The 15,672-nt window shown below is 36.4% G+C and overlaps 1 protein-coding gene across 8 annotated transcripts in view; it reads left to right on the top strand.

Moving 5' to 3' along the window:
- Positions 1-15,672, top strand: part of DMD (dystrophin) — a 2,125,071-nt gene that overhangs the window by 827,607 nt on the left and 1,281,792 nt on the right. For all 8 annotated transcript variants that reach the window (XM_074323908.1, XM_074323912.1, XM_074323913.1 and 5 more), the window contains exons 28-29: positions 6,992-7,126; positions 8,733-8,882. In XM_074323908.1, coding sequence (XP_074180009.1) covers positions 6,992-7,126; positions 8,733-8,882 — 285 coding nt within the window. The remainder of the gene's footprint in view (positions 1-6,991; positions 7,127-8,732; positions 8,883-15,672) is intronic.

Genomic DNA, 15,672 nt, shown 5'->3' with positions numbered 1-15,672 from the left:
ACTCAGGCACTTATGATTTGTGGCTTTGGGCCAGTTTCTTACCTTGTGTAAACCTCTATCTGTAAAATGAGCACACAAAAAGTACCTGTGTCATGGGGTGCTGAGAAAATTAAATGAGCTATATTCTATTTGAAGTACTTAGTCTGGTCTCAATAAATGTCAGCAGCCATCATTCTAATTCTTATAATTACCGTCATTATTATTATTAGGTCACAACAATCCTTTAAATAAATTTTCTCAGGATTTATAGAAATTGGTCTTTATTTTTCATATCTTTGAATATGCATAAAGTCATAAGTATCTTAGCAGGAAGGTATTCTGCTGCTAATACACTCTGTTGGAGAGGTGTATTTTATTATAACTATCTTTAATACTAGCTGTGCCCTGTCGAGTTCTTTACAAGACATGTCTAACTAGCTCTTTTTTGGGGGTATTTTACATTATATTTATTTATTATCATAAGTCTTGCTTTATCTTTCTCACATACTGATCTGAAAATAGGTTATAAAGAATTCAGATGCCTCAAATGATTACCATGTAACTGCATCAAAAATAAACTATTGTCCTCCTTGTAAAAATACTGTTTACTAGCAGTAAGCGTTATGCCAAGGAACTCAAAACTACCTACTACCAAATGCTAATGCTGCCAGATACTGTTCACTACATGGGCTTTAAATTAAGTCCCCTTCCCCCACTGAGTTATTTTTGTGAATATAGTTGATAAAGATTGCAGGTGCCCCATTATTGTTGAAAAACATTATTGTTTAGATAGCTTTTGTTTTTTGCTTGATATTTATTTAGTCTAAGTGAAATAAGTCAGACAGAAAAAGTCGAGAACCAAATGACTTCACTCATATGTGAGATATAAAACTGAAAGCAACAAAGGAACAAGACAAACAAACAAAGAATCAAACTCATACACACAGACAGCAGTTTAGATAGCTTTTTATAGTAAGTGTTTGATATTTAAAGGCAAATATGACTCAGGCCAGTAGAATAGACCTTTGAAAATATTAAAACATATATATTTATTTTACCAGCATCTAAGATATTTCCAACTTATAATTTTTTATTATAAAATGTGGTCTTTGAGTTTCTCCATTATAAATTTAATTCCTTCTTTATTTGTCAGTCTCTGTCTCTTGTTTTATTCAATGCATTCTTCATACACTAGGCTAGTACCTTCTGTATGCCCGGAACTGTTACAGTTGCTGAGGACATAAATGAAAATCTCTTGTATTAGTGCTATGTGAGTGCTACAGAAAATGAAACAAAGAATGGGAAAGGAAGGAATGACACTGTAAGTCTCAAGGAAGTCACAACTAATTCATTATCATGTTACGTGAGGGAGGAACTTTATGTATGTAGGAAATTGCTTTCTGTTAATATTTAAATAAAACACAAATATTTTTTGTGTTCTTAATTTCTTTTTCTTAAACCCACAGTACATATTTATTAGTATTTTTCTCCACCCCCCCCCCGTCTTCCATATTATTGTGGCACCTTATTTCTTACTCCCAATTAGTTCATGCCTTTGCCGCTGCTGTTGTAATTATTATTATTTGTAATGCTATTTGTTTTGATTTGCCAGTGCTATTTTCCAATTTCTATGAAGATTTTTGGTTTTTGTATCTTTCTTTTGCTTCTGCTCTTTCATTGAGTGTGAATAGCAAATACTTTCAGATTCTGCATGATGGAAAATGCCTTTGTTTTGTCCTCAGTATTGACTAATAGCCTAACTGAGCAGCTAATGATGCTGGGAGAGTTATATTTAACAACACATAAAAATATTATTCTTTTGTCTTCTGAAATTTCTTGCTGTGTAATAAAGAAATCTGCTGTCAAATTATTGTTTCTTTATAATTTTCTCTGGTACGTTTTCATTTTCTCTTTTTCTCCATTGCTTTGCAGTTTTGTTCTACGTTATCTGTGTGTAATTTGCTTTCATTTATACTTTGTCACTTGGTGTATTAATAAGAACAGAGATATTATTTGTCTCTTTGGTTGTCTCCATTATCTTTTTGAATATTTTCTTTCTCCCAGTCTCTCCATTTCTTCCTAGGGGAACCTTTATTTTATTTATGAAGAACCTCCCCATTCTGTGTTCTGATTCTTGGCTTCCCTTTAATAGTTTCCATATTTCTATCTTTATCTTCTGGATTCAGAGTAATTTTCTAAAGTCTGTCTTCTAATTCTCAAATTCTCTCTTCAACTTCCTAGTTCATAATTTATCCTTTGATATAAAAAAATATTCATCTCTGTCTATATACGCATCTCCTTATATGTGTGCGTGTTTGTATTTTTTCAAAGATCATATTTTCTATTTCTTAAGTTTTTGCTTAGTTATTTTGCAAATCTGTCTCACGTAATATTTTGCTTTTGTGTAATTCTGTTTCTTCCTTTAGTTAAGCAATTTAAACTTAGGTAATCTGTTTGATTGAGAAGTCTCAACTTAATGAGAAATACACAAGAAACAGTTTTATTTTTCCAGTATCTAAAAACCAACCATTCAAACTTCATTTTCTGCATAGCAGTTGGGTTCTTCATCAGTATTTCAGTCTGAGCCCATATATTTTCATTGACTTTTAATTATTTTTAATTATTTAAATTGAGTCTCATTTAAATTTCTGTCTCATACTTTATTAAAATCTTCCACCAATTTAGATTAATCTTGTGACTTCAGCAATTTATACAGGGTTGGAAGTGAAAAAAAGTGATCTTACAGTACCCTCTTGGCACTCAATTTCTGGATAGTGATCTTCTAGTGTTGGTAGATGGGACAATAAAGAGGGGAGAAATGTACTCTTCATCTGATGTCCTTTTCTTGCCTGGCTACAATTGCTATATCCTTTCGTTAACACCCACACACATCTGTGATGATGAGTCTGTTATCACCAGACCTTCTAGGTTACCGTCACTGTTCTGGCTTGTTCTCTATAGACTCTATATGGTCTGTGGGGAGCCTAGTCATCCGTATTGATGTGGACTTTGAAACCCCCCCCCCCAAAGATTTCATAGGCATATGTGATACCTTGCAATATTTAACGGGAATTACAGACTGACTCTTGCCAGTAGCCTTACACCACATTCCCTTGAGAATTACACATTGTGACCCATGATTCTGCGACGTTCTGGGGTCTTATTTGCCCACCACATCTGAACTCAGCCTGTGGGCGCTGGCAGATCCTATCTTGTATAACTCAGGAATGAGAAAGTTGAAAGAGTTGGCCATGGTTCCTCTTTTTTTTTTTTTTTAATGGGACTTTATTGGGGAACAGTGTGTTTTTCCCAGAACCCATCAGCTCCAAGTCAAGTTGTTGTCCTTTCAATCTCAGTTGTGGAGGGCGCAGCTCAGCTCCAGTTGCCGTTTTCAATCTTTAGTTGCGGGGGGGGGGGGGGCAGCCCACCATCCCATGGAGGGAATTGAACCGGCAACCTTGTTGTTGAGAGCACGACCTCTAACTGAGCCATCCGGCTGCCCGGGAGCTCAGTGGCAGCTCATTATCTTCAATCTAGTTGTGGAGGGCACAGCTCACTGGCTCATGTGGGAATCGAACTGGCAGCTCTGTGGCTCAGAGCTCACTTTCTAACCAACTTAGCTATCCATCCGCCCTGGCCTTGGTTCCTCTTTGACCATACTTGCAGCTCAATAGGGAATGCATGCCAACCATCCCTTTATTAATATATCCACCCAGTTGATGAGCAATACTCTTTTAGATCTGTAAAGAAAGGGGGCCAGATGATTTCCCCACCAAAGCCCTCCCTGTCAGCCCTTCTTTTTAGACCAGGGCTCATGATAACCTATTAACAGAATATCTCTCATAGAATGTAGGGAACTTAGCCGTTTATTTCTTAAGTATGAACTCTAGTTGCCAATGTCAAGAAACATATTAATAGATGCAACTGGCAATTTTTACCACCAGACTAAACTTATTTATTATAAAATTGTTTAAAATTGTTGTGTTATCTCTGTCATAAGGTGTGGAGTCTACCATTTGTTACAACTTTTGACAGCCTCTAATGACATGGTTTGTCATTGTTTTGTTTGTCATTTGTTTGTTTGTTTGTTTGTGAGCTCACCTCTGGTAGGAATTATTTTACTGTAACTCACAAAGCTCTGGGCTGTTAGAGGATCCCTATGAGTCCTTTCCATCTGTCTCTACCAGAGTTTGAGAGATGTTATGTTTTACCCCCATGTGTGCTGTAAACTTAGGTTGTGGTATCTTATGGGTGGATCCTCATTTTCTCACCAAAATCCAAAGGATTCTCAACTTCGTTGTTAATTCCTTATACTCCAGTGGGTGGGGATTTCACAGTGCTCCTTTCCAGGATACATAGCATACAATGTTTTCCATTTCTGTGGAATGTATGAGACCAATGCCTCTTTTCCCATCCCAAGTTAGGGTTGAATACCTTAGCTCTTATGTCATATACCCTGTTCTGATAATGCCAGTATTTTGGTAAGCTTGGTTTCCCAACCTGTACCTACACTTGACTTCCCTCTTTGTTTCTGCCACCTGAAGATTTTTCATACTTGTTTCATAGATACGCTATGAATGTAAAATGTTTTTCTTTACATTTTATTCAGTATTTCAATATTACTGATGCAAGGGTTGGGGGATTACCACATCAGCTCCATTTACCATTTGGAACGGATGTTTCCTTTTTGTTTGTGCATGCTTCAAAGTCAATTTAAATTCTGTGATTTCAAAGTAATTTTTAGTTCCAAACTGTTAAGCTTAGCAGTTATTCTAAGGGGATTTTAGCTCCAGTTCAGGCCGCACAACTATATTTTATTTTGCTGAGGTGACCTGTAAAGCCAATACATTCATCCTCTCCAGTTGTGTCCTTCAGATGCATTGAGGACACAAGAGGCCATCCATCCTGATGGCTAAATCAGCAAGGTAGTTCGTTACTTCAATCTGCACCAAAGTTAATAAGACACAGTACCAATTGCATCTCCTTATCTTCAAAGCTCTAAAGTACCCTCGGGCATTTAAAGAGGTATTTATTATTTTCCCATTGGGATCTTTGCCCAGAAGGAATACAGACTGTAGTCCAGCAGTATCTGGAAGTGCCCCGGATTTAAGATTTCTATCACCTTTTAAAGCAAAATATTTAATTTCACTTTTTTTGATAAACTGTGTGTAAAATGCCAAGCAAGTATTGGTAGGCTGGCAAAGCAGGTTAGATTGATATGTTTCATCAGTTAGAGAGGGAATGTCTTCCATCATTTGAAAGGGCTAGGCTCAAAGGTGAAAATATAGAATTTTAGTTTCTGCTCAAATAAAACTTTCTTTCTGAGCTTCATCTTTGGTAGAGGTGGTGTGAGGGCAGTAGCAGGTAGTGCTAATTGCACTATTGTATATATAGGTTTGCCCAATATTTACAATCTCAATGCTAATGGAAAATGACCTCTAGTGCATCTTCCTGCTTTTTCCCTGACAGGCATAACCATAATCCAGAAATTTGCCTGTATTATTCCTGTGCTTAAAAATACTTTATCACATAGATATGAATGCCTAAACAATGTATTGCTCGATTTTCCTTGTTTTGAGCATTACAAAAAATGGTAACCTATAATATATAGTTCTCTCGGGCTTACTCTTTTCGCCCCCAATTTTTGTGTCTGAGAGTCATCTATATTGTTCTGTTTGAAGAATTTATTCATTTTTACTTCCTTATTCTCTATTTAAATGTGGCACACCATATATATCTATTCTCCTGCCAGTGAATATTAAGGTTTCCTTTCTTTTTTAAAATTCTGGCTATTACAAAAAGTGCTGAAATGAGCATTCTTGCAATTGCCTTTGTTATCCATGCAAATCAGTTTCTCTGAGGATGTATAAGAAAATTGGAGTTGCTAGGCTGTTGGGTATGTGGATATTCATCTTATGGAGAATGACAAATTATTTTCCAAAATGGTCATTCCAACGTACACACCCACCAGCAATAAATACAAATTTATGTTAATGTATACCTTCTGTCACACTTGAAGTTGTCAAATTTCTCATTTCTATTAGTCATTGTGGTATAAATATCTCACTGTAATCCTGACTTACATTCCCCTGATTAGAGTTTGAGTGTATTTTCATATGTTTATTGGCTATACATATATCTTTTTCTTTGAACACTAGTTCAGGCTTTCCTTCCCTATCCCAAGGTCAGAAAAATACTCCTCTGTATATTCTGTTAGCGATCTTAAAATTTTGCTTTTTTATGTATGAATTCTTTTGTGTATTAATCAGTTTTTTTCAATATATATCAAAAGCCATTTTAAAATAGTTATATCCTTGAAATAGTTAGTAGTTATATTTCTGATAATATACCACAAGGAAATAATTTGAAATATGGAAAAAATCCATACTCAGGATGATGTTCACCACAAATTTAAAATAGCAAACAAAAGTAAAAATAGTGTAACTATTCAAAAAATGTTAATTGTTAAAGAAACAAAAATGTAGCCACTTAAATGAAACCTAGATTTTCATTAGAAATGACTTCTTAGTATTATGAAAAAATTTATATGATGTAATGTTTAGTGACTAGCACTATAGTTAAATCCATACTTTAATTTTTTCATTAAATTTTTGGGGGTGACATTGATTAGCAAAATTATATAGGTTAGAGGAGGTCCCAGAAAAAGGGTGATAGTTGATGTGTTGGGATGTTAGGTGGATATATGCATTTTTAGGTATGTGTTTATTTTTATTTTTCTCAGACTGTAATGTTGATGAATCATTTATTTATTTAAAAAAGTAAATCACTGAATCTTGAATTTATGTAATAAAATATTTCCTTAATGATGTGTAATTATAGATGTATTAGATGATCAAATTGAGTAGTCACGTTTTCAATTATCTTCTGGAAAGGAAAGGTGAAATCTAAAATAAATGTTACATTTTTAGAGGTTTTACAAATGGAAATGATACAGTCTTCCAGTCACTTTTCTATTGAAATATTTCACCTGAGATATATATTTCGTTCTTAGGAAGTCTGGGCGTGTTGGCATGAGTTACTGTCCTACTTGGAGAAGGCAAACAAGTGGCTAAATGAAGTAGAATTCAAACTGAAAACCACTGAAAATATTCCTGGTGGAACGGAGGAAATCTCCGAGGTGCTAGAGGTAAGTTGTAAATTCATCTAAATGATAATTTTATATGCTGTATGGAAAGATGTCAAGTACCGAATAAAAAATACATTCAAAGAAAACGGCACCCAGAGCCTAGTGGCTATGACCTTTCCAGCACTCTAGGTGAAGCCTTTGTTTCCTTTAAGAACCTTCCAGTCTCAAGGTTTTAAAGAGGATTTAAACAACCTTACAGAAGACTTTTGCTGTTTGCTGTATCACTAAGTTTTGTGTTGACACTTTTCTTTATCTGCTTCAATGTACTACAGAACTGCAAAGACATTTTACTTTGAATACACACTTTTGCTCCTTTGGAGCAGGGTTTAAAGGGAATAATAATGTAAAATCGTATTTCCAGTTTAAAAGCTACATTTATAGTATTGGGACATATTTTTAAATTATTTAAAATAATAAGAGTATACCGTATAGACAGTTTTGAAGTATTACATGGGCTTTGATATTATAACTATATATTTAAAATAGTCATACATTTCAGTCATTACAAAATTTTAGTATGTTTTCAAGTTTTATTTTGAAGATCTTTAAAAAGTAAAATTTAAGGGCTTTTGTATGTGAAAACTTTGATTTATATGAACTTCTGATAATTAATCAATTATGTTCTGTGCTTTTGATTATACTTCTGGTTAATCTTTTACATATAATGACTATGTAGTTTTAGCATATGTATTGTATGTAGAAACATACATGGTGCAGCCCCTGTGTAAATATGCTAAAATAAGGTGCATAAATTAATCAAGATGTGAAGAAAATGCAAAATGTTTCTTTAGACAGAATAGAATTTGGATCCTAGAATGTCCCAGCAGAAACCTAGACATCATTATATCCGACTCCTTATTTTCACGAGAATTGTACAACCTGAAGAGATATCGAAGAACAATGAGAGAGGTCTCACGTGGACTATAATTTTGGCTCTGTCCTATTTAGACTTGTTCATTGACCAAACATTCCTTGTGAATCAACAATGTTGTGCATCTTCCCAAAAAGATGAAGAAACTTACATTAGTAAAAGAGTGGTGGACAGAACAAGGGATGTGATAATGCAGTTGTCGTATTAATGATCAGATGGAAGGACCTCATTCTCCTTTTTATTGCCTCCTAGTCCAAAGATGGTGACTCTACCTCTAAGCCATGTATGCGTGAAAACGTGTGAAGGGCAAAGGGTTTCCTACTAAAGAGACTGCCTTTTTGTTTTTGTTTTTTAATTTGGGAAGAGAACCTTTTGGAATTCTGCCTACATATACTGTCAGAATCATGTCACTTGGCCATTACGAGCTGTAAGAGAAATTGAGTATTTTACCTTTTCAGGTTTTAGAGTAGAGGACATCAAAGAAGAAGGTGGCTGTGAATCATTTTTAAGTGTCTCATTCCACAATCTTGCCATAAACTCATGAAATTTACATATAACAACATCATATTTTTTTTGAAATAACACTAACCTTCCACATTTATTATCCCAATTAAATATTGTTTCAAATTGCTTGTAACTTAATTATATGTAAAGCAAAAGATAGTGAGCATTTTGTGCTAATTCCATGTATTTAGAAAAAGAAGAGCAATAGTAATTATTGCAAATTTGTTTCAGTCACTTGAAAATTTGATGCAACACTCAGAGGATAACCCAAATCAGATTCGCATATTGGCACAGACCCTAACAGATGGCGGAGTCATGGATGAACTGATCAATGAGGAACTTGAGACATTTAATTCTCGTTGGAGAGAACTACATGAAGAGGTATGACGATGAGAGTGAAAAATCTCTTTAAACTGATTTGCATAAACATCTAGCAAATACTTTTAGGCTTCTCAGGTGGATTAAAGAATATCTACATATTAGCTCAACTTCTAGATTTTAGAAACTGTCATGTGCTAGAACTGGCTGAAATATTTACATGTGTAGTTAATCATTTTATCTTATAAAATGTTATAACGTATGGTTTTTAACAGGAAACTGAGACATGCTCGAGTTCACGAACAAGTAACTAATCTAGTGTTCAAAATCAGTTCTTATCTGACCACAAAGTTCTTTACCCTAATCAAGATTAACCAATATGTGTAGGTATCCTCACATCTGTCTCTCTCTGTGTCTCTCCCTTTCTTTCTCTGTCTGTTTCTTTCTCTACACATGGACACGCGTTTGTTATGGTCACATGTAATCTGTTAATAAGATATGTGATTCTATTAGTACCCAAGATATTGCATAATGGTTATTCTTCCTAAATAATACAAAAGAGTTTTTGTTTGTGTAACAGAAGAATTTTTACATTTAAAAATTCACACACGGTGTGATTTTTCAAATCAAAATTAAAGGAAAATAACCTATTCCTTTCAATGAAACAGTGTTTTACAGATGCACTCTTAAGTCAAAAATGGATTGTTTGTCAAGAAGGACAAAACTGATCATTATGAAGTTTAGTTTCATATCCATTTACTAAGTGCGTCTGTGACATGTGAGATACTGTTCTAAGGTTCTTAAGTTCCTATCCTTCATTATTTATAGGCATAGATTAGCTAATCAAAAAGTCATTGATTTCTTAGGATTTTGAGGACATGAAAACAAATAATCTTATGAGATGCAAAAAGTTGTTTTAGAACTTATCGCAGAGGATGAGAGGACTCAGGAAACTTGCACACACCCGTGTGGGTCAGCACTGGAATGTGTTTCGGGTAGCTTTCCTAAAGAAGATAAATTGTGAATTAGCTGTGAACATTTTAAAATTAGAGTAGGAGACAGCTAAACGGGTAATTGTAGGACGGCAATTCCAGGTAGGTGGACACCAATACATGTAAAGAATTGGAAGGATGAAGGTGATTATATGAGGTCGGACAGTTAAGTTCACGAACTTGTCCTAGAAAAAAATGCTATGTACCTTGTTGCTGAATATCACTACGGTCACCTTCAAAGTACTCCCCTTGGGAAGCTAGGCACTGACACCAGTGCCTAGTCCACCCTTCAAAGCAATTCTGGAACTCTTTTTCTGGAATGGCCATCAGAGCTGTCGTCATATTACCCTTGATGTCCTGAATGTCATCAAAATGTCTTCCTTTAAGTATTTCCTTTATCTTCGGGTAAAGAAAGAAGTCATTGGGGGCCCGGTCAGGTGGGGGAGTGGCTGAAGGTGAGCCTGAGTGGGTAGGCATGAGCAAGATTGCTGAGGGAGACCTGTGCTTCACAAACAGCCTGGTCTACAACCATGTGCTCAAGGAACCACTGAAGGGTTTCATGTAACGGGGAAGAGAAGAATGATGCCATGACCGGATTACATGACCTCAGAGGTGACTGTAGAGAAGGGATGGTCTGAGAGGTAAGGAGATTGCAGGCAGTGAGACCAAGTAAGAAGTGATCATTTTAGCTCAGTTGAAGGCAAGGCCAGTCTTTGGTTATAGGTACAGAGAAAATGAAAAATCTAAGAGAGCATCTAGGTTTCTGATTTAGGTGATTGGGTAGCTGAGATGTTTCCTAAACATGATGGGAAATAAGGAAAAAAGCAAGTGTGGAGGTGAAAGATCATGTGTCACATTTTACCCACGTGGACCCCGAGATGACCGTTTAAGTTTACTACCAAGCAAAGCTAATCCCTTAGTCAGGGTCATAGGTGCTGGTCATGAATTTGGGAGACGATCCCTATAGGGAGAAGTGAGGGAGTGAGGAGAATCGGGAATGAAAGGTTGGAAGATTGATAAAAGAGGGTGCTTTTTTTATCAGGGTATTCACTGTGAGTGACTGGGCTCAATCCCAGTGGAAACTTTAAAGAAATCATGTAGGAATCAGCATTATAGAGCACACTTAAAATTGTCCCATGAGCTAATGGGTCCCTTTTTGTTTGAGGATTGCCCTTGGGTACATAAAATTCCAGGATGTCTGGGCCGCCAAGAGCAGTAAAATTGAGAAATGTGGGTGCTTAAGGTGAGGATGTGCCGTGCATGCAGCATCTGGCCACCGTAGCTTCAGGTGAACTCAGAGGTTCTGAGGTTAGGCATCTGCTGCAGTACTTATAGAGCACCCTGGTAGGGCTAGTCCATAATCCAGTACGAGAGAGCTGAAGTTCAAGACAGTGGTTCAGGCTAGTTACACGGATTACACAAATTAATATAAGACCTCATCTTATTTTACTATAATATAAGACCAGGTCAATATAATATAATATAGTATAATATAATATAATATAATATAATATAATAATATAATATAATATAATATAATATAATATAATATAATATAATATAATATAATATAATATAATATAATATGATATGAATAATACTGGGTCTTATATTCATTTTTGCTCCAAAAGACACATTAGAACTAATTGTCCGGCTAGGTCTTATCTTCAGGGAAATACGGTATATAGCTGTTACAATCCCATCGACTCTATTCCCTATGCTATACTCCACATCCCATGACTATATATATATTAAATTATCGTTGACATTCATTATTGTTCAGCTTCAGCTTCAGGTGTACAGTGCAGTGATCAGGCATCTACTCCGTCCCTGAAGTGGCCTCCCTAATAAGATCATGTTTTACATTGGAAAGAAAGAAGCCCTGAGTAGGATTGTGTCCAGGCCTGAAAACAAGTAGGTGAGGGGGAAGATCAGTGTCAAGGTGCCCGCAGCGAGCCTCCCAGTGGTCCATCCTGCCACTGTCTTTGTTGAGTAGGCGCTTTATCCACATCAATACAAGGGACTAGGGGTTGGAGAAAGGGAATTGCAAACAGGCCTTTGGCCTTTGGCCCTCATGGCACTGTTATTGGACTGGAGTAAAAGTAGATATTCCTAAGTGGCAACTGTTCATAGGTCATTTAAATTTGGATTTTGATACAGAATTGGAATGTGCTTTTATTGATATTTGGATGGTAGTGTCAGGATGGAAATTATAGTTCAAGCCAAAGACTCAAAAGGCAGATTGTCAAACTGACGTTGGCGAAACTATGAAAAGACCCCAATTTAAATCTTTAGTAGTGTTCAGAGTCTGTCTCTTCTGTCCTTAGGAATAGACCACCCTCTAACCTGATTTTGGCATCCGCCTCATTTACGCGCTACTCTTGCAAATGTTTCATACCACAAACACTACCTATGTCTTTTATATTTCAAAGGTCATTAGTATGGAACCTGGCATTTCCCCCAAATAAATAATAATCCAACTCAGCACCAAACCGTGATTGAACACCTACTCTGCTGTATCCAAAATGAGTTGTGAAAACATTGAATATTGGGTTGGAATAACCCCTTGTAGAAGTCAGGGTCAGAAAGGTCCCACACACTCCACAGTAACTTGCACAGGGAAGATTTAACACCAATAAGTATTAACTCTTTCCTGGGACTTCGTTTTTGAGAGAGATTAGAAGAGAACTCAAAAGAATACCCTAAGGCCGAGGATATAGTACCCAAGGGAGAAACTGATTTGCAAAGCAAGATGCTTACCCAAGGCCGGGATTCAAACCTGTTTGGAAAGATTGTGTTTCCTGCCCATGAGATGGCAAAAAAGTTCACTAGGATGACCTCACCCAGAGCTAGTACCTGGTCAGGGGCTGACGCTTGTGTGAGAGGAATCTTGGAGAAGGGTGCTGACAAAGCTCATAGGGAAGTAACCTGGGGGGGGGGGGTGATGCTAATGGATTTTCTGGGAAGCTGGATGGCGTGCCCGGTGGACTCCCTGGGAGGCTATTTGCAGTAGGTACTGCTGAACTTAGGGAAACCAGCTTGGGCTCCATGATGCTGCCCATGGATTTGCTATCCATGCTGAACTTGCCGCTGGGGCACCCACAGAACTTGTCTGAAGACACCTGTATAGGGTGGTGCTGAAGTGTGTGGGGTAGGAGTAGGGAACAGCTGATATTAGCTCTGCTGGACATCCCACAGGCCAACCAGGGCCACAGAGACAAGGAAGAAGTAAAAACACACTGGAACGGAGAAACCTTTACCTCCCCCAGTGTCACTCCAGCGCCCTCTACTGACAAAGTTTAGCATCATGCCAGTTGGCAAAGAGAGCGATTCCAGTATCACCAGCAGATCAATGTTGAAAGGCAATACATTACATTGATAACTGGCATATCCCCCTACAACTCATTGGGTATGTGACCTTGGGTAATATTTTACAAGCTCCCTTTTTATATGGGATAACAGATCCTGTTTCATAGGGTTCTCCTGAGTAAAATAGAAAACACTGCATGGAAAGGGCTTCTATCGTGCTAGGAACATAGTACATATTCAGTAAAGGATCAGCACTTTTATTTTTACTAAGCCATATGCTGTAGTACCTACCCTCAAAACAATGTGTGTGTGTGTGTGTGTGTGTGTGTGTGTGTGTCTATCTCACCAATGACAGGGATTGACAAACACATTCCGATATGAAAAACAATGAAATGTACCCACCTCCATTATTTTAATGAAATGTAGAAGACTGACAAAATGACTTATTTTATCATCTCCTTAGTCTTAAAAATGACAGGAGTTCTCCATTTCTACTTGAGTAGTCAATTAAGCAGAATCCTATAGTAACAGCAAATAAACTTGAAATCACTATCCGTCTTAGCTATGCTTATATCAAATATCTAGCCACATATAACCTGAGAGTAATTTGGCAATGGAAGTAAAGCATATTTGGTGCTTTAGAGCTTTGCTGAAAATGACATCATGCTAGAGATGATGGCCTTTTCACATTCTGTTGTGCTGGTCTTTAATAAGTTGATGTGACTTTAAAGATAGGAAGTTGAGTTTAAACGATGGGTAGTAACAGGGTTTTCCTATTTCTTAGGGTGAAATCTGGGTTCTTTGATCAATTCCTAACTGTTTAGTTAATAGAGACACACCTAATAATTTGTTAGCTAAATCAATCGTTTTGATGTTCTCATTGAATATTTTGTTGAAAACTGGTATTTTGATGCAGTATAGATGGAGACTCGGGATCAATTATGTAAGGGGCTGGGAAAATAAAATCATTATAGCTAAAGAGTTTTTAAATTAATTTCTTTTATTTTCCAAAAAAATCGATGTCATACATTAGATTGTTAGTCAAAAATCCTGAATTCATTTTAAGCTGTAATTTTCTTGATTTTTTGTTGTTGTTGACTACAGAAAAATTGTTTTTCCATTAATAAACACAGTGCCCTTTCACTTGAAGAAGAGCCTTAGCCCATTTTCTTCTTAATTAAATGCCTCTGTCAGAGGTTTGTGGGTTTTTTTTTTATTGCCTACGTAATGTTTCTTAGAGCCACAATTATGCAGAGCAAAGGTAACTTTCAATTGCCTGCTAAATCAATCAAACAGCCAGAGGTTTTATTGCCTATGAATATTTAAAAGAGATAGGCTAGATCCCATTCTTAATTTCAGAGTGTGAGGTTGCATTCAGATCAGTAATAAATTATTTCCATTCCTTGAAAAGGCATCCTTCACTCTTGATAATCTCATGGCACTATATTTTCTACTCGTCGGGATGACTTGAAAGATGGCTATCAGACCAGGAAACAGCTCCCCAAATCATACAAAATCATCTAATTTTTGCAACTCACTACAAAGTAACTAAGCTACAGAAGATGTGTTAGTGGTACAGCAACCTGCGTGGTAATAGCGATAACGTGTGATGGTTACAGTGGCCCACAGGCTCTATGTGCCTGACATGCATCTTCTCATTCATTCTTGCAGTAGCCTTGTGGTATATAGCCTTGAACATACCCATTTTACAGATGTGAAAGTGTATCAAATGCCACAGAGCCAGTAAGAAGTCATCGACAGTAGCCTTGTGGTATAAAGCCTTGAACATACCCATTTTACAGATGTGAAAGGGTATCAAATGCCACAGAGCCAGTAAGAAGTCATTGAGTGTTTAGACACAAGTATCTTTGTGCTTGAGCCTGGACCCATGACCACTTGACCTCACAACCTCCTATCTCAGTGATTCTTTCCTTATATTAAAATAAAGCTGCCTGGTAAGAAGTGAATAGTACAATTATCTAGTGTCGCAATGTCTAAGGAAAGCTTACAACATAAGCTTAAAAATATTAGGATGACTAATTAAAATGAAACATTTTAGAGTCTTAAACATTGAAATCACATATTTAGAGTTGAAAGCCTTCACCAGTTTTATTGATTAGTGATTATTTCTTCTTTCTTTGTATTATTAATACCCCCATATCTGTCTTTTTCATAGTCATCTATAAGTTCTTTCACCTCACATTAAAAGTAGACAGAGTAAAAGAGAAGAGGCAAAATCTAAATTGGTTAATTCTGCTTTAATAGTAACATGATGATAGGCAGCTTAAGGGACCCGTTGTTCCAGGTATTTGTGACTTTATTCACTCAGTGTCACATCTCCCTTATCATAGATAGACCAAATCAACAAATAATGAATGAAGAAAAACTATAGAGTAATGCAGGAAAATAAGTATGTCAATCACGAGGTCAAAATTGTATTGGAAAGCCCTTTGTCTAATAAAACAATATGCTTTATGATTCTGTCAATATGTTTACTTCTTAGAAAATATCAATCTATTATAACATTAGTAGACATAGCTGCTGTTTATTGA

Source organism: Rhinolophus sinicus, chromosome X (genome assembly GCF_036562045.2).
Source record: "Rhinolophus sinicus isolate RSC01 chromosome X, ASM3656204v1, whole genome shotgun sequence".
Classification (NCBI taxonomy): Eukaryota; Metazoa; Chordata; class Mammalia; order Chiroptera; family Rhinolophidae; genus Rhinolophus; species Rhinolophus sinicus.
This window is presented reverse-complemented; position numbering and strand designations above follow the sequence as displayed.